The sequence below is a fragment of the Sebastes umbrosus genome, chromosome 12 (assembly GCF_015220745.1).
Source record: "Sebastes umbrosus isolate fSebUmb1 chromosome 12, fSebUmb1.pri, whole genome shotgun sequence".
Classification (NCBI taxonomy): Eukaryota; Metazoa; Chordata; class Actinopteri; order Perciformes; family Sebastidae; genus Sebastes; species Sebastes umbrosus.
The window spans coordinates 3,934,681-3,958,581 of record NC_051280.1 but is presented as its reverse complement, the minus strand read 5'-3'; the positions used below and the strand labels follow the sequence as shown (position 1 = coordinate 3,958,581).

Here is a 23,901-nt window from a genome sequence, read left to right as displayed (position 1 = left end):
AATATTTTATGCGATAAAAACACGATATATAGAAAAGCTGCGATGTGTAAAATTAGAATGAAACACATTGACTGAAGACAAGAAATAATCTCACAAACTGTTTCATTTGATTAATACTTCTCTCTCTCTCTCTCCTCCTTTCTGTGTCTTGGTCTCTCGCCCATTCGTGCAGTGACGGAGCGGGAAGAAGTGGGACCTACGTCCTGATCGACATGGTCCTCAACAAGATGGCTAAAGGTGGGTGTTTTCTTTTATTCCCTCCCCCCACACACACACACACAGATACACGCCTCTCTCCTTCCTCATTGTCTATGTGGAGAGGTGTTACCACGGCAACACCCCCCCTCCCTATAACCATTTAAATTGCACAGAGGAAACAAAAAACACTGCTGTGAAAATATTACCACTATTATCTTTTTTTATATAAAGTTGGATGATTGCATTAAAAATAATGATATTTAATTAGATAATTACAGTGATTAGTAGGTAAATACAATATTTTCCATTAACACAAAACAGTCACGGTTGCCTCTGAGCCAGAGAAAAACTAACACTGATTTGTTTTCGTTTAATTACGGCAAATTAATATCAGTTTCATTATCTCAGTTGATGCCTCTTTGGCACCATACTGCAGGTTGTTTCTCTCCTGTCATGCCAATAAAACACATTTAAACTCCAAAGGAAGGAGAAGTGTGACGTCTGTTGGCATGATGAGGAAAAGAGAGATAAAGGGAGGGAAGGATAACAGCTGGAACAACTGGTGGAAAAGTTTTCAAGTAGTATCTTCCAACTTTTAAAGTCTACAAACTGATTTAAATGAAGCACAGTTGACCTTGAACACTTTATTTGAAGTGTCAGCAGGACTCACAGCCAGTGCATTTGAAGCACATTGTGAGTGCATGATAATTACTATAATTAGAGCATGATATAATAAACACAGTGTAGTAATTATGTAGGAGACTGAATATTTAATGGGGCGGTTCATGACATTAAATTAAGTGTCAGATTGCTTTTTTTGGGAACAAGTGACTTTTACTTCTTCAGTTTATGTAACTCATATTTACAGACGAGCCTTCCTTAGTGCTACTGTATACATTCACATTATTCTCACGTCTCAGTGCCTGAAGAAAAACCTCTCCTACCACCACACATAGTCTGTGTCTGCAAATTACAAGTCCCCTCATAGAGTGTGGAGTTCAATGCGCATTGCTTTTCAGTCGATTTGTTTCTATTTAGTTGTCTGAAGAAGAGGCTGATGGGTGTTTTTTTTAATAAATAAAGATGAATTACTATTTAGGACAAGTAGTGAAGTAACTTTCCCTAACATGATTAGTGGAAAAGGACTACAGGCTTCAGTATAAAGTTAAGATGGTGAAATAAGATCATTATTTAGTTTTTATAACTAAAGAGAATAAAGTCAGATGTTTCAAAAAATGTTTGATTTCTGATGAGGATTTGATTTATTTCTCATTTTTACACTATTTCTTATTTTGATTTTCAATTTTCGACTCTTTGCAAGTGTGTGTGCGTGTGCGTGTGTGTGTTTGTGTGTGTGTGTGTGTGTGTGTGTAAAGTGTCCCACGGTGGTGCTGCTGTAGCAGAACGAGCTCCTGGGTTTTTAATTCCAGATCAAAGGGTCAGTCGGGGCATCAGGGGCCTTTGATCGGGGGACCCAAGGCCCCTCCTCAGCACCCAGGGCCCGGGGAGAGAAGGGCCGGGCTGGATGGGAGTTGATGGATGTGAGGGTGTGTGTGTGTGGGGGGAGGGGGGGTCCTCTGTACCCCTCTGTGTCCTGAATCCTAAATTTACTCAAAAAAGAAGAGTTCTCATCATCGATTTTTTTCCATCCAGCCCAATTCCAAAACTCATCATCTGTCTGGAAAATAGTAAATTAAAGTTGCCAACTTTATGATGTCTAGTTTCATTGTATTTTTTTAAATTATTATTATTTCAACAAAAACTTGTTTTTCTACAAGCCTACTTCACTAGCTAGGCTGCCCCAAAAGGCATCCATCGTGACTTATCTTTTTAATCTTAATTTCAAGCTGGTAAAACCAGAGCTGTATGTTTGGCTCCACATTTATTAAGGATCTTTATATTTGTGAATAAGGCTGATAAAAGACTGATAAAAAAAAACCTTCATGTTGTACTCTGAGATATAAATAAACAGAACTCTCTCTTTGTCAATGAGAGATGGACGTCCATTTGAACAGGAAAACACATGATGAAAACGGACCAGGATCAGGATGTGTTTGAGGTTTATTGTGAGGATCAGAGTGGATTTCAGCACCTATAACTCAGAGTGAAATCTCTGTTAGAGCATCGATGTTGACAGAAAAGTTTTCATGGAAAGAAACAAAGCTTTGTTTTTGAGTCTTGACAGCTCTCTTTATATTTTATCTAATTGCCTTTGAAGAGGTTTCATGAACCCAAGGCATTGAGGGATCTCTGCTTAAGCTCACAGAGGAACATGTAATCCTTCAGGTTAAAACATGAAAATCTCTCAAAAGTGGAGTTAGGAGAATCTCAACCGACAGCGGTGACATGAGGCGTTGTGTTTGGGAGTTTTCTTTGCTTTCTTAGTTTCACTGTGCATTATTTATGATTCACTCTTTCATTCCTTTGGTGTCTGCTCAGGAAAGTGGTGATGGCGATGATGATGATGATCATCATCAAGTCATTCTACCATAGTTTGTTCACATTTCAGCTAAACATAATTTACATGGCAGTTTTCTGCTGCTTTTTAATTCTACTACTTTGTAGATACATTTTTTACTTACAAAACCTATGATCATCTTCAAAAATGATGATTTGTAAAAAAGTGCCCGACAGTAAAGAAGTCAAAATTAGCTCTAGTTTGACCTGAGACAAGATTCAAATGCTGCTTACATCAATAATAATAATAATAATCCAATGATATAAGGGCAGAAATCCCAAAGATGTGAAACAGTGTTGCCAGGATTAGTTGGGTTCTAATATTCCAAATATAGAGTAGTCTATTACTATAACCCTCAGCTTAGGTACAATATGCTGATAATACTTCTCAACTTTTACTGAAATTAGTATTTCTAATAAATTGTCAAAATCATGCCGCAAAATATCCTGACATTTAGTTCCTATATGAATCAAGCTAAAACAAAACACTCATAATACAATTTAGAAGCATCTTTTGTTCAATCCATTAAGGTCTTTCAAACTCCACAACCCCAATATGTAACGCAGGCTTTCTGTTAAAACTTGTCTCCAAATAACCCTGACGACATTATATATTGTCATACATGACAAAGCTCCTTCAGAGCAACGCTTTTTTTTCGTAGTATCTTGACGCTGAAGATTTGCGCTTCCTTAACGTTGTAAAACAGTCGCAGTTAACATCGTGACATGTGGTTGACGTTGTCAAACAATCGCAGTTAACATCGTGACATGTGGTTAACGGTGTAAAACAGTCGCAGTTAACATCGTGACGTGTTTAACGTGGAGAAACGGTCTCGGTTAACATCGTAACATGTGGTTAACGTTGTGAAACGGTCTCGGTTAACATTGTGACATGTGGTTGACGTTGTAAAACAGTCGCAGTTAACATCGTGACATGTGGTTAATGTTGTGAAACGGTCGCGGTTAACATCGTGACATGTGGTTAACGTTGTGAAACGGTCGCGGTTAACATCGTGACATGTGGTTAACGTTGTGAAACGGTCGCGGTTAACATCGTAACATGTGGTTAGCGTTGTAAAACAGTCGCAATTAACATCCTAACATGTGGTTAACGTTGTGAAACAGTCGTGGTTAACATTGTGACATGTGGTTAACGTTGTAAAACAGTCGCGGTTAACATCGTGACATGTGGTTAACGTTGTAAAACAGTCGCGATTAACATCCTAACATGTGGTTAACGTTGTGAAACAGTCGTGGTTAACATTGTGACATGTGGTTAACGTTGTGAAACAGTCGTGGTTAACATTGTGACATGTGGTTAACGTTGTAAAACAGTCGCGGTTAACATCGTGACATGTGGTTAATGTTGTGGAACAGTCGTGGTTAACATTGTAACATGTAGTTATTGTTGTGAAACAGTCGTGGTTAACATTGTAAATGTGGTTAACGTGAAACAGTCGTGGTTAACATTGTAACATGTAGTTATTGTTGTGAAACAGTCGTGGTTAACATTGTAAAATGTGGTTAACGTTGTGAAACAGTCGCGGTTAACATTGTAACATGTAGTTATTGTTGTGAAACAGTGGCGTTTAGGTTTAAGCAACAAAACTTGGTTAGGGTTAGAAAAAACATTATGGTTTGACTTAAATTAACTATGCTTGTAATGTTACTTAAGCTGTGAGCATAATGTCATGTGACTCAGTGACTTAGTGTCATGTGACGTCGTCAAAAAATCACTCAACTCTTGGTTTCACACAGGACACAAATGCCAGTCCCCTGAGTAAAAGTCCTGCCTCCCGCCCTTAAGGGACATACTACTTCATCCGTTGCTCTGAGCGTCTAATAACTCCATTGATGGGTTTACATTGGAATTATTTGAAAGCCTGATGTGTCTCATAAAGAAGATAAAGGATGCCTCGTGCACGTCGAGACGCCGAGGGCCACTGCCCAAGCGTCGACATTTGACACCCTGGAAGTAGGAACAGTTTTCATAAGCTCAGTAGTACTCAACTACATGCAACTAAATACTTCTTCTACTGGTCCACTGTTAAAAATACAGGTTGGCATCTAGTGATCATCAAAAAAATAATAATAATTTCCAGATAAGCCTCAATTGCTGTTGTCTTTTTTGAGCTTGTGTCATGTAGAATTAGACCTCTGTGAGTAGCTAAGCCTTATAAAATCTCTCGACTGGTTTTCCCTCCACTACATCCCTGCTCTCAGCACTCCACCCCCCTCATGTTGGGGCTTTTTGTCTGTCCTGAGAAGCTAGAGGGCCCCAGGTTTGCAGGCTTCCTCCATCCTGATCAAAGACACTGCCCACCTCCTCCTCCTCCTCCTCCTCCTCCTCCTCCTCCTCTTCTTCCTCCCTCTCAGACACAAAATCACTCCCCACCCTCTCTCTTTCTCCCAAGGAATGAATTGTAAATTCGACCGAGAATTATGGCGGTGTTGCAGGGTTGAGGAGGTGTTGCTGTGGTTCTCACGTTTTGTTTTCGCTTCTTCTTTTCCAAAAGGCTCCCTCATCCCCCCCCACCCCCTCCTTCACACCGCCACCTCCACCACCCGCCACTCTTCTCTTCATCTTAAGAATCCAATGAAACCCATCGAGTGCCGGAGAGCTTTTCAGCATCCCTCCGTTTCTTTTTGCGTTTTTTTCCCAGGTCCAGCTGCTGAGCCCGGTCCTCGGCTTCGGCTTTCGGGGCTCTTTTGCGGCCTCCTCAAGGGCCCTGTCTTTCTTTTTTTTCATCTTTCTCTCCTCCTTCTCCTCTTCTATAGCTCTCCCCCTCCCACCCTCCTCAGTCCTCCTCCTCGACCTCAACCCCGAAGCGAGGGTCTTGCAGAGGAGGGAAGTTAGAAATGAGGCCGGGGTTTTTCATACCATGCCTCCACCGTCTCCTTCAAGAGAGAGAGTTTTGCAAAGAGAGAAAGCTCGGATTTTTTTTTTTCTTTAATACCGTCCATTTTGAGGTTTATCAGAACCTGCACAATAGCCCTCGGCTTGTTAAGTCCTCCCCCCCTAAGAAAAACTAAAGCAGTGAGTAGCATGTTGCAGCTTTCCTGGCTAGAAGGGAGTCTATTGTGTTGTAAAAAAGAAAAAAAGACTCACAAAACCTGTGAAACAGAATAAGAAAATGGTGTGAATGAGCAGCTCTCCCTCCATTCATTTTCCTCTTCATGCAGGCAAGACAAAGAAATGTTATTATGTGTCACAACAAGAAAGGAGTAAAGAGAAATCTTGCGCTTTTTGTTTCCTCAGAATTTGGATAGAGGAGGAGGAGGAGAGAAAACAAATTAAATGTTTTTTCTGTCTCTTGTTCTTTGTGAATTTAACTGTTGCTCCCACCTCTCTCTCTCATCTCTTTTCTCTTCAGCCGTTTCTCTCTGTTTCTTTCAGATGTCTTCCTGCCCCTTTAACATCTATTTTTCCTCTCTGTCTTTTCAAATTGCCTCTTTCCCATTTTCTTCATCGTTCTGCTCCTTCTTCATGGTGAATGGTTGTGTACCTGTAGCTATTAGTCGTACTCCTACGACATTATGAGATGACATAAGGCCATTATAAACTCATGGAGATATTTTTTTTAGACAGAAATGCTATTCAATAAAAGAAAGCCACATTAATATATATATAAAAATATTATTTTTCCTAGTGAAATGAAGTGCATTTAGAGCATCAAACCTCGGGAGTCCCTTTTATCAGTCGTTCATTTGTCTGCATGAATACTTTACATTCTGGAAAGCATTAGTGTTCCAGGCTTTTCAATGTGGTTTTCTTACCTTCCTTTTATTTCCTTTTCCCAAGGTTGCACTCCTTTCACTCCTTATAGAGACTGACGCAAATGTGTTTTTTGATATCTGAAAGTAAAACATACTAAATAAGAATTCATAAGCCAATGTTCCCTTTTCGCAGAAAAAAAATCTGTAATTTAATATACCAAGGCAGAATATTTTACAGTTACTGTAAGAGATGAAAGTAACATTGTAGTAGTACATGTCACTAATAATTGTATCTTTATGAATAGCAATCATAAATAAAAACACTAATACAGCAAAAATATGTTGTACTAGAATTAAAGATCTTTGATGAGATGTTTGCTTTGGACCTACAGTAAGTATACCGAAATAAGGCTCACCCTTTATAATATTTACATAATCAAATTTCTATTTGCAGATCTGCCAGCATGTAAAGCAATACAGATTTGGTTATTGACACTGAAGCAGTAGAGTGGAGACTTGACCTCAGTGACCAATAGTTGACAACCTAAAGACTAGAACTTCACTTCAGACTTAAAAACAAAAACCTCTAAGGTTTGGTAAGATCTTGAGAAATTAATAAGATGATGCCAAGCAGATTGTGCATTCAGCCACACACCCTGAATAATATAGAAAACACAACTAACAAAGCTTTGAAAAGAAAACAATGTTCTTATTACAACTTGAGACGAGACTTGAACCAGGCAGCAACCTCCAGGTCTGAAAAGTGAAGCCAAAGCTGAAATGCCTTAAACCTGCATTCTTTCTAACAGCCAGCAGGGGGCGACTCCTCTGGTTGCAAAAAGAAGTCTGATTGTATAGAAGTCTATGAGAAAATGAGCCTACTTCTCTCTTGATTTATTACCTCAGTAAACATTGTAAACATGAGTTTATGGTCTCAATCGCTAGTTTCAAGTCTTCTTCAATACAGCATGATGTTCATTTAGTAAATTATGGTCCCATTTAGAGTCAAATAGACCATAAAGCAGGGGATGCTTTAGGGCAGAGCTACCTTGTGATTAACAGGTCGCTACCACGGCGTTGTCCGGTCTGGGTGTTGTCCTTTAACCCTTTCGCATACTCTTTTTTCCACACAAATTAAAAAAAGGGAAAACCTGCTAAAAATAGGCAATAGACTCCTTTCCCATTGCCAGTAGACAAGTATTTTCTTCGGTGATTTTTTTTCATATTTGACGTCACAGACGCTCCGGACGGCACCGGAAGCAGGGTTAGTAAACAGTGAAAATGCTTCGGTGGTTACTTCTTTTTATATCTGATACATATTCAGTCTCTCTATCAAGCTAACAAAGACGGTTTTCATGATCTTTATTTCGTTTCTGTCGAGTTTGGACGAAGTGTGTTTCGATGATCAGCGAGGTAAAGTTGTCTGACTGGAGTCTGGTGGTTTTGAGGAGAGCATATTAATTGTATGTTTTGTACGTTACTAAATTTAGATTATTGTCCAAATCCCTGTTGATTTTATTTATTTTAAATTCACTTCAACGCACATCTCCTAGCATTGCACTGGAGTCTGGAGTCGATAAATACCCGTGACTACTGCAGAGTCATTTGTCCCAGGAATAAATGTCCATTGTGACCTTTCCCGCTGAAGACAAAAGCCAGATGTTAGTGGCTGTTGGTGTTTTTTTTTTTGTCCAGTGGGAAAGGGACTTTAGAGTGTTTTCAATTCATGAAAGTTAATTGTAGTATTTTGGTGCCTTAAAATTGTCTTATTCAGCGTTCGGTTGTACTCAGCTCCACTTCTGGTTGTAAACCACTCAGAATTCCAATGTACTTAGGTGCAAATGGCAAATAAAACTCTTGAATCTTGAATCTTGAATCTTGAAAAAAAACAAAAAAAGATGGCGACGGGCAAAAATCAAGATGGCGACGGACAAAATGCCGAACTCAAGGCTTCAAACCAAAGTCCAGAGACTACGTGTACTTCTCATATACAGTATTTCTTCAGATCTTCACTAAACTGAAAGTAATTAATAAATTGGTCACATGATAACACACCTCAGATGCAGATACAGATCTGTGTTTGTCTCTAAAAGGATTATCATCTGTCTGTCATATATCACAATGTCTGATAATCTGACCAGTGTTTGGCCAGAGGTCATTCAGCCGACTGCCGGCAGTCACACTGTCATTAGCTGCGGGGCGTATTGCCAGTCTGGCACGCCGACAGGCTGATTGGCAAGTAAACTGGGACCAACACACACACACACACACACACTCTCAGGCATGTTTAGATTTTGGCAGGGGCTGACAGAGCTCTGGTGGGCAACCTTCATGAGCTCAAAGGCTACAGGACGACTATCAAAGGCCGACGAGGAGCTTTAAGATCGGTTCAGTTTCTTTTAGAAAAACGGCGCGGACATGTGGGCCTGTGATTTCCTTCACAAAGTCCTCTCCAACAGTTTCTTTTCCCTCTTTATCTTCTTTTTCATCCCAACAACAAAACACCACCACCACCTAGCTGTTTGTGGAGTCTGTGTGTGTGAGTGTGTGTGTGTTTGTACAAAGAGGATGAATGTAATCGCCTTTTGCTGTTCTAAAGGGAGTCGGTATAAAACACCAGATTGACAGATGTTAGCTGGATTATCTTTTGTGGCGCTTTGAACACAATCCAACACAATTTCATGTGTGTGTTTTTGTTTGTGTTTGTGCGTGTGACAGGTGCCAAGGAGATTGATATTGCAGCGACTCTGGAGCACCTGCGGGACCAGAGGCCGGGAATGGTTCAGACCAAGGTAACACACACACACACACACCTGGATCTGTTTGTTCATGTGGAAAGCTGTTCTGTAGCAGGGAGGCCAATAGATGATATACACTGCAAAAACACAACCTATTTTAACAAACTAACATTTCATTTTAAAGATCCTGCTGAGTGTGGTTCATTCATTTATACACATTCACAGCACTCAAACCGGAATGATAGCATAGAAAGGTCAGAGATCGGTGTGTGGATCATTCTTTGTTTTTTTCCGTTTTCAAACCGAACAAAAAAACAACATAATTTTTCTGTTTTAAAAACCAAAACGGAAAAACAAACATCTAAGTACCCAAATCAACTCACATCTGATTGGCTGGCCAAGGACGATAATCTCGCCGATCGCCACACCTGTATTCAAGGACGGTGATTGCCACGTAGAGCTTCTGCTGTTGTCTCGCAGGTTTTTTGGGGGGGGTTTTTTCCATTCCAAAAACGACAGTTTTTTGTTTTTCCAATTCTGTTTTGAAACGGGAAAAACTAGGGCTGTTAATGATTAACCGTTTAACCGTTAACCGACATTAAGCATTTTAACTGATTAACGCTGTCAGTTAAAACGGTTAAAAGAACATTTTAATAATTAATTCAAAAGCTGGCCGGCTCAGAGGAGTGGCTCGTCTCTTTAAGGAGAAAAGCTGGTCCACCTTAACAGCCCACCTTAAGAGGCGGAGCCGGAGTTGCAGGATACAGGAAGTCAGCTCCGGTCTCTGGGTTGTAGTTGTAGTTTCGTAGCATTTATTCACCGACAAATAAACTGTACACACACTGCTACACCTACGTTCCGACCAACAACCTCACACTCACCGCCAACACACACACGGTTTGTTGGAAACTCGCTAAAGTTACGCAGACTACGTGTGCGGCGGCGAGCACGAAGCCTCCGGCAATGCTAAAGCTGCTAACGTAGCTCAAATACACACACTGTTTGTTGGACACTCGCTAAAGTAACGCCGGGCAGACACACAGCTGACAACCTGCTAAACTAAACTAAATGTGTGGTGGAGACTTTTACTGGGAAAGTGGCTGCATGTCCGCAACACTACATGCAGCATCGTAGCTGCTAAGTTAACGCTCCCGGACGGTGAACTGGGGACTCCCGTCAACTAGTATCTGTTGTGCTCCTGCAGCTGGTACACCGCTGCATGCGTGGCATAAAATGAACGACCAGACAGAAAAAAGATTCTGATCGCTCATCTGACGACGTTGTTGCAACAAACGTTAGGAGACGAAGGGAAAACCAACGTTTGATGACATATTACATTGGTGGAACTACAGTGTAATCTAACGCACATTCATTTGAATCAGCTGAGAGAAGATTGTACACATCTCTGTCCGTGCTAAAGATGCTTCTGCACTGTCAGGAAAGTTTGGAAAGAAAGTTGAGTTATCGTCTCCATAGAGTCTCAAATGTCATTTTGTTATTCTTGAATCTGACATTTAGTCGTTGACAGTCGCTGGGATCAAACCCGCGACCTCCATGTCACAGTATACGTCCTCTAACAATAAATCACACCTCCATTAAAACTTCATTTTATCTGAAAGTTGGCTGGTATTCTTCGTGCCCCGTTGTTAGATTGAGGCTGGATTTGCAGGTTTTTTTAGATTCATTCCTTCACATCAGGCAAGATCAATCGATTTCTGAAAAGTAATTGAGAAGGGATTATAGTCAGGTCTGCACAGATCACAGAGGAATATGTATAGAATTCAAATGGGCGGTGATAATCTGGGCTAAAACCTGCTCCCAGGGTAGCACTATCAGAAGTTCTGAAGCAGCCATCTCTGTTTTATGAACTGAATTACAAAAGAATCTGTATTTGAAATGGAAATAGAGTTCCATTGAGTTATTTTTCAGTATTTGAAGAGTGAATAATCACAAGGTCACAAAAGGTAAACACACCTCATTTTAAAGGTTAGAAGTAGTTAAGTCCTTGGTTGGTATGATATACCCTTAAAAGTGACCATTAATAGATGATTTCATCCACGGACACACACAGTAAATCACACTTATGCACAGCCTCAGAGCTTTACCTAAAACTACCACAGTCATCCTCGGTCACAGTGCACGCAGGCTGACGCCAGTTCGGTCTGGAAACTTCAATTACCGGCTGATCTGTGAACGTAATTAGAAAGGAAAGCCGGGATGTGTGTAAAACATCGGTAGTATCGATCCAGGCTTTTATTAAACCATGTATCCTCAGCAAACGGCTGTCACGGCGCTCTCGCTGCGTCTCTCACACATTGATTCCCCTCGTGGTCACGAGTCCCAGCCTCAGCACTCGGATTTCATTTCGGATTTTGATGAGGGAAGATGTTGTTTGGGGCCCTTCATCTTCCTCCTCCTCTGATACAGTAAACGAAATGTGTAGGTCTTATAAACATAACTAAATATAACTTCTAAATAATTCAAAATAAAGGCTTCTCAGCTGCTAAATTTACCACCAGGGCTTTTTAATCCTACTTAAAATCAAATGATAATGCTGTTTCTGCATCTATACTAAAAATAACTCTGTTCTTTGTTACTTAATCTTTGATTGGTGTGCAAATCCTTTTAGAAAAAAACATCATAATTACACTTTGTCAACTGTAAATCAAAATTGTAGATAAAAAAAAATGTGCGGAGGAGGTTAAGGTAGTTTTTTCAGCCCTGAGTAGTGTTTTAATCTCAGGTAGCAGCAGGGGTCTCAGTGTGGGGCTCGGAAGGGAGTGAGAATGCGTTGGACGCGCAGCAAGAGAAACGTGGGCATAACTTTGGTTGTCGTTGATCATAGATTTGTTTGAACAATCATTTTCTACGTGATGCTACGTTAAATAAACATAATTTAAGGTATTTAGAAAAGGAAAGACTCCCGCTGTCACTGCAAGAAAGCAGTCATGTTGTTACTGCAGTCAAACAGACAGACAAGCCTGCTGGAGGTTTAGATCAATCAGATTCTCAGAGCCAAACAAGGATTCTGCTATTTCACCTACCCCCCACCTACATTACTTAACCTTTTACTGGTTGCATTTGAGACCTTTTTGAGGAGAATTGATCATTGATCTTGGGTGAAAAAATATATGATATATGTCCTGCGATTAATTGACTAGTCGACTACTTTTTGAGAAATAAGAGCCTGAGAAGTGGAGGTTGATTAACTTGAACCCTAGAGGTGGAGGGGGGGGGCAACCCGTGACGTAGTTACGAAATATTGCTATTTCATGATGGTCTAGAAGTCAAAGAAGATATGAATGTTATACTGGTTTGAAAACATGAGGCCAGCTTTCAAAATCTGTAAACCAATTGTATGTTTTCCAAACTATATCTTACCACAAAGTATTTTAACAATAAAGTCGTACAGTAATAAACATTCGTAAATATAAGTTGTGATCAAAAGATCTGCGATCATTTTCTATAAAAGTCTACAATATCATGCTTGGTATCGTTTGGAAACTAGAAATTCCGACCTTTCTTATGCATCCGAATATGCACCTCGAATCGGAGGAAACGAAGCCGTCAAACATCACATTTTACACTCACCCTGACATAAATCGATGTTCTTGTTTCAGTATTTCACCAAGGCATATGCTATTTTTGCCCCAAAACGGCAGCTTTTAGTTACTTACACGTCTGCAGCGATTATAAAAGACCAGAGAGCCAGAACAGCTGCAGGGAGAGAGGCCAGGCACCATTTTGTGTCAAATTTCACCTCCAGTTCCAAGCCACCTTTGGCTATTTGTCATCACCTGGCGACTGTATCGAAGTACTGACATCAACAATCTATATATCATTATTTGTGTGTCATTGTAACAAATCTGTGGGTATATCAACCAACACTGTGGGCTCTTCCTTTCTCCATTTATCTGCTGTAAAGCGTGGATCACTTTGATCATATAGGAGTATTGATCAGTATGAATCGTGTTTATTATTATTTAAATATTTTTGGGATATTTATGTTATTTGTAACATGACTATATAGAAATAAATAGTGTTTTGAAGTCCCAGTGCATGAGTATATCTCTAAAAGTGGGAGAAAACATCCAGTTGCATCATTGTCTCTGGGAGGTTGGTTTTAATGGTGATATTGCCTTTGAAATGTTGATTTTATACTAGGCCAGGATGAAAATGGTAATATAGTTTAGTTTACTTACATTGGACTCCTATTCCATGGCTTCTTACCTTTCAAAGGAGACCAGATATTTGCATCTAAGCCTTATGGTTGAGGAGCTAGTGCTCATTTTGGGGAGTTATTTTTCTGAGGGATAGGGCGAGGGCTTTTGGACTGACATTTCTTTTAGCGACTCAGAGCTTGCTGTTCAAAGGACACCGCTCAAAGAGACTCTAGTGAGTAAATCAAACTGACACTACAGAAGTACTGGGAGCAAAAGTAGGACTTTGTTAACCAGCCAAAGCTTTTTTTTGCAGGATCACCGGGTTCATCATCTTGCCAAAGGGCTCCTTGGCAGCACGCATCACTGAAATCAAACTCTGCTCTCCAGACTTTTGTTCCCATATGTGCATTTCAGCGTTTTCACTTTCTTCTTTTTTTTCTCTTTCTTTTTGTTCCTGCAGGATCAGTTTGAGTTTGCGTTGACGGCCGTTGCGGAGGAGGTGAACGCCATTCTGAAAGCTCTTCCTCAGTAAGAAGGAGCAACCTCCTTCTGATGGACCTCCTTCCTCCTCTCCTGTCTCACCTAGAGGACTGTCCTTATATCTCCTCCTCCCATCACCACAATTCCTGCTTTCTCCTCTCCTCATCCTCCCCCTCTGTCTTTTTTGTCCCGTCTCCTTTTTTCCCCATCACAGTTTTTCCTCCTTTTCTTCCTTTGGTCCAATTGTTATTCATTTTGTCCAGTCTTTCCTGTCCTCTCCTCTTCTATCTTTACCCACCCTTTCCTTTTTATTTCCTCGTTTCCTCCAAACGTCTCCTGCTATATCTCTCCCCAACTTTCTTCCTTTCCCTTCTCTTTATTCTTTTGTGTCCTCTTCTACCTCCTCCCCTGTCTCACCTAGAGGACTGTCCTTATATTTCCTCCTCCCATCACCACAATTCCTACTTTCTCCACTTGTTATCCCCTCTTTCTTTTTTGTCTCATTTCATCTCCTCTTTTCCCATCCCAGTTTTTCATCCTTTTCTACCTTCAGTCCAATTGTTATTCATTTGGTCCAGTCTTTCCCGTCCTGTCCTATACTCTTCTCCCCTCCTTTCCCATTGTGATGTGGCTTCTCTTCTCCTGTATATCTTTTTAACCACCCTATCCTTGTTATTTCCTCGTTGTCTCCTAACGTTTCCCGCTATATCTCTCCCTTATTTTTCCAAATTTCTCCTCCTTTCCTCTTTCCTCCTCTCCTTTTACCTTCTCCTCCTTCCACTTCTCCCCATCTCCTCCTCTCCTCCCATCTTAGTAAACATTGTGTAGGGAAACCGTTGAACCAGTCCTGTACATAGATAGACCTTCCTTCTATTGTAACGATCCATGCAGCCTGTTTTCCAAAGTGACATTCAAACACATTTTCATAGATTGATAAAAAAAAATATTTCTGTAGTATATTTATCATAGTTTCTATTTCATTGGTCTTTGTTTTGAGTGTGTGTGTGATGTTGACATTCATGTCAATCATATTTGTGTCTGATTTTTAGAGCCATGCTTTCTGATATGTTGTCATGCAGTAAGAGTGTGAGGATTTTTCTTTTTCTTAACAGTAAGTGATGAAAAACTGCCAATAGGGCGTTGTCTCCAAAAACTTGTGCCAACTCCATTAAAACATCTGCAATTTTCCACTTATTGTGAGAAATATAAAAAAAGATGCTGGCACTGGATGTGAGGTGAAATAACATGGATATATATATATATATATTTTTCAATGTGTAATTCTCATTATCCTCGTAGAAGCAATATTGTGTTTCTTCAACCTGAATCATTTTCTCTCGTGGACAACCAATAAGTGTGGCTTGTCAGTGAAGTTACACTCATGTCTGCCTTAATAATAAAAACACAGTAGATGGACTCGTAAATGTGTCCAGCCACGCGGAAACTAGGCTCGTGTGTAACGCTCCGTTTTAAAATGGCCTTATTTCAGCGGATTAACCTGTGGATTAAAGGTTTGCTGTGCTGTTGCTTAATGAAAATCCCTCTGATAAACACTGCACGCTTTAATAAGTTGAGGGCAGCAAGTTCCCTTCAGTCCAAAAGTTTGTGAGAGTCTTTGAATCAGTTCAACAGCAGCAATCTTGTGTACTTTAAATAATACATTATTAATCAATCTGAACGCTGGAATGAGGCCATTGTAAAATAAAGTGTTTCTGACCAGAACTTTTATGATAAAAGAGGATAGTCTTGCTTCTGAATAGCAGTTCTTCTATGTAGCATTAATGGATGATTTGTACATGTACGGTAGCTGAACCTTTATTGCATTGATAACTAGTTTGCGGTGACACTCAGCTGGTTTTCCCAAAAGCATCCTGAGACTAACTGTTGTTTTGTTAAATGAAAGGAGCAGCATTAAATGACCATATCAGTGATTGTTTTACATGTTTTAGCCCATTTACTTCAAACCACTTGAACTTTATTGCTGCTAACTAAATCCTGTGTTTCTCAATTTTTTTGAACATACAGTATTATGCCTATATTCCAGGCAGCCATTTATTTCCGTTCATTTCTGAGGATTAAAATCTATTGGTGGATGAATTATTGTCAGAACATAATACAGAGTGAACTTTTCAAATCAGTCTTCACTCACAACCACATTGCCACACAAAAATAATTGAACTTGAGCCAAAAAATCTATTCAAAATAGGCCTTTATGTAAAATTATATTTATATTATATGTACATTTGTTATTGTTTTTGTCTTGTTTTGTATAGCCTAAACCTAGTGAATAAATTGCTTATTGGACTATGCTACGTAAAATGCGTATTTCTAATAAGCTTTAAAGCTTCATCCTACATTTCTGAACCAAAAATACTTAATGCCTTGTTGTTATTTATTCTTTATTATATGCATTCCTTTTGAGAAATTGTTAATAAGGACCAAAATAGATAAATTATTACTATATTGCTATTGCTATGAATGGAAACCAATGGCTTCCTAGAAAGCAGACAAACTGCATTAAAACTCTGAAAGTCTCTGACATGCAGTCAAAGATATACTACTTGGTTTATTTAAGATTCACGCTGCCCAGTTAAATGCCTCCATGGGCCTGGAAACAAAATTAAGATTTTTCACAAGTAGCCTGTATATTGGAGAATTCTGGTAACCTGTTAAACACAAGCATCAGTCTAGAGGTCATTTAATTTTTTTCTTGGCTTTCCAAATATGAGGGCAGGGACATGGTTTTACCCATAAACCACTGTGTTCGTGGGCTGAGAGAAATAATATAAACCATTAGGTTTTGGGATAAGTAAGAGAACGGAGCTCAATATCTGGTTTAATTGAACAAAACACGACTAACCTGCTTGGGGTGAACACATCCGTTATCTAAAGATGCCTTTGGGAAATAGCTCATAGTTTGTGTAAAATCAACTTAATTTCACTACTTTCAATTAGCTGACAATAAATGAACAGATTTCAAATGTCTATCTATGAAATTGTAGATTTATTTGTCAAATCTTATTTGAATCACCCATGATATGACTTGCATACACTCTGCTACTAGTGCATGGCTATTTATTCAACAAATGAGTGTTCAACTGTACTTTTATGTGGCCTAAAGTTGATCTTAGCAAACAAACACTTTATTCCAGACTATGTACTGCACGGGAAGCTCCAAGGACTTTAGAAGTGCAAAAGCCAAGGATTATCATCTCTCGACTGTGCGGATCATGGTTAAAGCACGTTGAAAGGTGGTGCAGTATCAATATGATGTAACACTGCAGCAAGCTGGTGTCATGTTGTTGGAATCGACTCATTTTTCATCACAAAAGTGAAACATGTTGCAAGAAATGCTCCTTATAACAGCTTGTTCAATGTAAAGTTGGATCTTAATGTTTCTGCCGTTTTAAAGTTACCATCATGTATGAAAAAGGGAAATACGTGAAACGTCATTGAAATAATTGAAATTCTACCGGCCATTTTTAATGCAAGTCAACATGTTATAATGGGTATTGTTTTTGCAGCTCAGTAGGTCATGTTCCACAATGCTGTTCTGTCTTTCACACACTCCAATCAAGTATCAATAGATGGCTGGTCTGTTGCATTAACACTCTGTACATAAAACAAAAAAACAACAGAAGATATTTTGTTCTATTGGTGTAAACAAATTGTGAATAAAGTCTCATTGTCGATGCAGTATTGTAATGCAATCCTGACTTGTTAGTTCTGTCTTTTTTCTGTCTTACCACTGTTCATAAAAACTTATGCTCGGGACGTAATTATACACAATCATTCGCCCACCATCTGGGTGGGCGGTGAAACATCTGTTTTATAGAGCACTGAACACCCGGCTGCATTTTAAATCAGACACGGAGTCGTCGGGTTAGGCGTGATACAAAGCAGCATCCTGTAGTAGATAGTGTTTGCTGCTCAACATCCGTATCCCTTTTTTTTTCATCCAGTGAAAGTTTTCTGAGAACACCTACTCCTCTCCTTCAGCATCACTCACTCTGCCTCTCATTCACAATATCATTCTTTGAAGTTGTTCATGGGGAGTTGCCACCTAGTACATCCACAACCTTAATGGTAGGCTTCACAGAATTCATGGTTTTATATTAAGGTTTCGGGGTCGTGGTTTTGTAATGTACAATAAAATGCAAAAGCTAAACTTTCATAGAGTTTAAAATGTAAGGAACACACAATGGTCATAATTCCTGCTGTAAAAAGGCACTGAAACATTTGGATATAACGTAACAACGTAACGTAACGTAACGTAACAACGTAACGTAACAACGTAACGTAACAACGTAACGTAACAACGTAACGTAACAACGTAACGTAACAACGTAATGTAACAGCATAACGTAACAACATAACTTAACAATTTAACAACATAACTTAACAACATAACTTAACGTAACATAACTTAACATAACTTAACAACATAACTTAACATAACTTAACAACGTAACGTAACAACATAACCTAACAACGTTACTTAATGTTATGTAACAACTTAACGCAACAATGTAAATAGCATAAATAAACAACAACCAGCCTTAGCGAATTTTGTTAAGTAACGTTATGTAAAAAGCATAGCAACTCTACGTAACACGTTGCGTAAAACAACGTTGCGTAAAACAACGTTGCGTAAAACAACGTTGCGTAAAACAACGTGACGTAAAACAACGTGACGTAAAACAACGTGACGTAAAACAACGTGACGTAAAACAACGTGACGTAAAACAACGTGACGTAAAACAACGTGGAAGCCCTCTATTTGTTTCACCCATTCACCACCCGTACAACCCGCCCTAATTGAATTTCTTTCTTCTTCTACTCGTTATTATACCACTTAACATTCAATAACGGACGCTCGTTGTACTACATCACTTGCTCTGACTGAATGCAAAAACATCCAGATTCAACGTATCCGTGGTTTACAGAAACGTACAATGCCAACTTCTTTTCCTGGCAACTAGGCCATTCTAAACGGACAATCATGAGAGAAGTAATGTAAGGAAGCATTTTTTGAAAAATCAATGATAAAGGAAGCTGCCTTTGTAAAATGCAACTGCCTTGCAGAGAAAAAATATATGGCTCTTTAGTTGCCAGACGCTAACTTTGTCTCAACACACGGAGACTGAAACTGAACCATACCATGATTTGAGCTATAGGAGCAGCCCCACTAATGTTGTCATCTGATTTGACATTTTGACTTGTCATAGTAGGAATTCGAGCGCAGGTGTTACTAATAACATTAAGGATGGCTCCGTTCTATTCACGTGTCCCATTGAGCCAGCATGCACAATAGCAAGACTGAAACTAAAGCAGGTAAACGGAATTCAATATAATGATCAGCTAAGGGTTGAGGATACCTGCTCAGTTCTTTAAAAAATAGACAGTGTCAAATAGTTTGATCATCTGTGGCCCTAATCACTGCTCTTAGCCTTTCTGTTGCCAGAATGAAATGTCTATTTTCTTTTTTACACATAGGTACGACACCAGCATGACATTATTATTCAACCGGCGTCTTTACAGATGAAGCCGAGTGGATGAATAGCTCTTCTAGAGTGCTTATTCAGGTGAAACATCAGCTTTGGTATTGATTGTGGAGAAAACGCTCTCGGTACATAAGCTTGTGTTGCCGGCCAGCAGTGTTGACTTAGAGAGTAGGAAGTAGGGGAATCGATTCAGCAAGATGCTGCTATCTTCTATGATGAGTCATATGAGTAGATTTAGAGTGTCTTAAGTGTTGTATTTTCACACCAAGCTGCACACAGACACCACCTTCCACCATTCTATATGCAAACCCGTAGGCTGTGGTAAGGATAGACTTGTGAAGTGTGTACACAAGTTTAGGGCCTTAGATTTGGTTCACATGCAGCTACAAAGTCTGCATTAAAGACTTCATTATATGATATTTTGACATGAATGTTCTGTGTCTATTTTTCTAAGCCTTTGAATTACCTTTATCTTTGAACAGGTGCTATACAAGTAAACTTGTCCTGCCTTACCTAGTGGTTCCAGTAATTTGTACTGGGGCTAAACTTTTCACTGGGAATTGAGTTGCAATGGTGGTGAAAGACGATACCCTACAATTTAGCCATGTACATAGGTTTGGTTTTATTGTTATTGTTTTATTGAGGTTTTGAGATCTCAAATTCAAGAGCATGTCTTTCCAGTAATAATGTCCAAGCAACTCTGTTTACTCTATCAAGGTATTCCCATACAACGGTTCGTATGATATCTTAACGAAAAATTTAACTTCTGTCTTCACAGGAAACTACTTCCTCAGGTTTAGGTAAGAAACCTACTTATTTAGGCTTAGGAAAAGATTAACTTGGTTAGGATAAGGCAACAAAACTACTTAGTTTAGGAAAAGATCCTGGTTTGGCTTAATATAAATTCAGAAGTGGCGGAACTTAAGTACGTAATTTACTTGACAAATAAAGCAACGCCTGTCTCCTGGGCGAAAGTCCTGTGTTTTTAGACCCACCTATCCACCCTGACCTCCTTCCTATGCGGCGTTCGTCACTCTTTATATTTCCTGCTTCACAATTACATGAATTACACACAAATTGATATCGTGGGAAATACTGTACATGAATTACGGTGCATTGCTTTTCGTAGGTATAGCTAAGAACAGTGTATGAGACCATAGTTCAGATGTTGATCAGCTTACAAATATCCAATCATACATAAGCAGGAAAAAAGCCCCTCTAGTATCTAATGTTCAATTCAGCCCATAATAGAAGGAGTGTTGGAGGTACAAACAACATAGTGACAATTCTATTTTCTTTATCCTAAATAAACCAGAAGAAATGTTGGCATTGTACATTTCTGCAAACCACGGATACGTTGAATGTTGATGTTTCTGAATCAGAATACGTTTCAAAATACGCTTCATGTCAACCTCGTGTCACGTTGTCAAACAATTGGTTAGGTTTAGGCAACAGATAATGTTGTAATAATGTAATAACATAACGTAACGTAACAATGTAACTAGCGTAAATAAATAACTGCCCTTAGCGGACTTTATTGTTTCGTAACAAGCGTAAAGTCAACATTTCCTTTTGGTCACACATGGGACACAAACAGCGGTTTCCTGCGTTTGTTTGACCCTCCGTCTCGCCCGCAGTGGTTTTTATCGCTTGTTACACTCATTGTTATACCATATAAATTTCAATAACGGTCGCTTGATATACTACATCACTGCTTCTGACCGAATGCAAAAACATCCACATTCGAAGTATCCGTGGTTTGCATACATACCAAAAAGCACAATGTACAATGCCAACATTTTTTCTTGGCAACTGGGCTGGAAAGTGAAGCTATAAAGCAAAAGTCCAAGGTCGCCGAGATGATAAGGGTTCTTCCCCCGGGGACCATGAATACCCACAGTACATTTCATGGAGACATCTTGTCGAGAGAAAAACAGACCATCTGTCATCTCCATCACACACCCCCCCATCGCTGGTTAACTAACAGTAAGAGCCGCAGCTCACCATTCACAACTGATGCTCAAGTTGTCAAGGATGAAGCCACTTTATATTATTAGAATATTTCACCTCATTTGTCCTTAGTCTCATCAGTCACTGATGTCTTCTGTCCATCAGTTATCTCCAGTATGTCTCCGCCTCTCTATATCACCTGACCTTCCTGTTCCCAACCCTCTTATCAACTCTCCAGCATATACATATACTTGTCCTTTGTACAAGTTGTACATTTGACTCCACAGTCTGTTTTACTGAGACGTTATTATTTAATTTTTGCAGTGTATACAGAATCACAGAAAAGCCTGAAGGAATTGTATTATAAAAAAAATCTACAATAAGCTTGTAGTTGATACATTGCTACTGTAATTAATAATTGTGTAATGTTGTTTTCAAGTCAAGTTGGATTTTTGTCCTTGACGCAGGAAAGGTTTTATTACTGTGGTGTAATTTGCCACTATAATGTTGAAGAAAAAAAATCACACATACACGGACATGGATTTGCAAAAATGAAGTTTTCAAAAAAGAGGAAATGTATGTTTATATTCCCTTTGACACGTAGGCATATTTGAAATAGTACAATGGGGATTGTAAGAAGTTTTCAAGGGCCTGAGAGGTCATGAAACTCATTCAGCAAATAAACGCCTGTGAGAACTTTCAATACAAGTGAAAAAGGAAAAAAAAAACACATAATTGCCTCGACTTTTTCCCCCTCAGAAAGCAGCAGCATGCACTGAGACTCACAGTAGTCGACTTTACTTTACATCTAAACACGATGCCCGGGCATGCAGTTACAATATCATTGTGGCTCTCCGCACCGCATCGAGTGAAATATACAGTTATTCTCCTGCTGGCTAATGAGGTTCCCTGAAAGTCAGCAGTCATGTCAGTGTGCAGTTCAAAATCATCTGCTGTTATTTGTAATAAAGCATGGTGTAGCTATTCGCTGTGTCACAGCCGGGGCTGCTAATGGGCCATTGTTATTCTCGCAGCGAGAAGAAATCTGAAAAGGCTTATTGCAGTTCACAGACGGATGCAGGAGTTTTGTTCCGAAAAAAGAGATGTCTGCAGTTTCACAACGGCGGTTCAAATATTTTGTGTCCCCTTTCGTACATTAGTCTGCGAGCAGCGTACGCACACTGTCGGATTTTCCGTGATCAATAGAAGGCGTTGTAGACAGCGTGACTCATCATCTCTGAAATGTCAGTGTTTCACTGTGAATGGCAATCACACACACACGTACTCACACACACACACACACACTGTCATAACAGTCAGTTTTAACTGATTATCTATCCGAGGGTTTACTGAACACATAAAATAAAATGCGGTCATGAAAACACAGCTGTAAAATCTCCCACCTGGGAACCTCCAGCATCAGCAGACTCCTGTTAGCTGAGCTGTTGGGGGTTGAGTACCCGTCTAAAGGGCACACAGGGGTCGGACATCATAATCAAGGTACAATCTTACACTGCGTGCACAACTTGCTCCGCTACTTTGGTGGTTCATTTTTCTTGATGTAGTCCCCACGTCTGCAACAGCACAGCTGAGCTCTTTGCTTCACGAACTTGGACGAAATCACCAAAACAACATTGAGGAAAGCCTAATTCTTGCTGTATCCACGTATCCCTGCCATTATAACCAAACAGCAGACAGTTATCGTGACCAAAATGCGAAGCTGGGTTCTTGTGATTCAGGCTTGTCTCTCTCCCAAGGGCGTCAAATACAGATACTTGGACAGTGGCCCATGGCATCTTGATACCAACCCTGTCCTCTACAAAATTACGTTTCTATACAACTAAACTGCATTCTCAATTACTTTCCAAGGGAAACGTATTTCCTCACGGATTATGGTTGCAGTTTTAAACAGTTTTAAACACATGGATAACGTTGTAAATTGAAACAAAACAAAACAAAAATGCAACAAAACTACTTTTTTAGGTTTAGGCAACAAAATTACCTCGTTAGGTTTCGTAAAAATGATGTTTTTTCTAACCCTAACTAAGTGGTTTTGTTGCCTGAATCCAACCGCCACCGTTTCACAACGTTAACCACGTGCAAACCTTCAGCTTCAAGATAACATGCCGAAGGCATGACTAAAATGATGCCGAGGCTTTTGCCCTAACGCCAAAATATGAGGAGTAGGGTTGAAATCACGGTGCATGATTCGGAAATGGTCCAACGATAGCGAATGTCATGTATTCATGTGATCGTGAGCAGGAAAGCGTCCCGATAATGATGCATTTTGGAGGGAATTTAAAAAAGCAAGTTACATTATAATTGTATAAAGTATAAATCTTAATTCAACTTTTTGTTTGGGCAAAGAACTTATTTCATTTTGTCTGACTAAAGCCTAAAAAATATTTTGTTTACAGGATTCCTTTTGTCCTTTTGTCCTAATTCCGGTAGTACTGACAGTCCGGCCTCAACACACGGTTTGGAAAAATCCAATGCATCAAATTCAACAGCCACAAGGGGTACTGATGCCTTACTGTCTGTCATTCAACCTCCATTGGAATCAATGACTTCCGGTTTCTCTTAATCCGACAATGCGTGAAGTTGTGCATGTGGCGTTAGCTTCCCTTTATTGCCCTTTCCGTGGCTGTGTACTGTACACTCCAGCACTGTACAGCGCTGTGGATAACCGCTACT

At 39.6% G+C, this 23,901-nt stretch overlaps 1 protein-coding gene across 1 annotated transcript in view; it reads left to right on the top strand.

Moving 5' to 3' along the window:
* LOC119499358 (receptor-type tyrosine-protein phosphatase N2-like) overlaps positions 1-17,469 on the top strand; it is a 277,893-nt gene extending 260,424 nt beyond the window's left edge. Inside the window, 3 exon segments of the mRNA XM_037788647.1 lie at positions 173-237; positions 9,091-9,164; positions 13,734-17,469. Coding sequence (XP_037644575.1) covers positions 173-237; positions 9,091-9,164; positions 13,734-13,805 — 211 coding nt within the window. The 3' untranslated portion in view covers positions 13,806-17,469.
* The last annotated feature ends 6,432 nt before the right edge of the window (positions 17,470-23,901 follow it).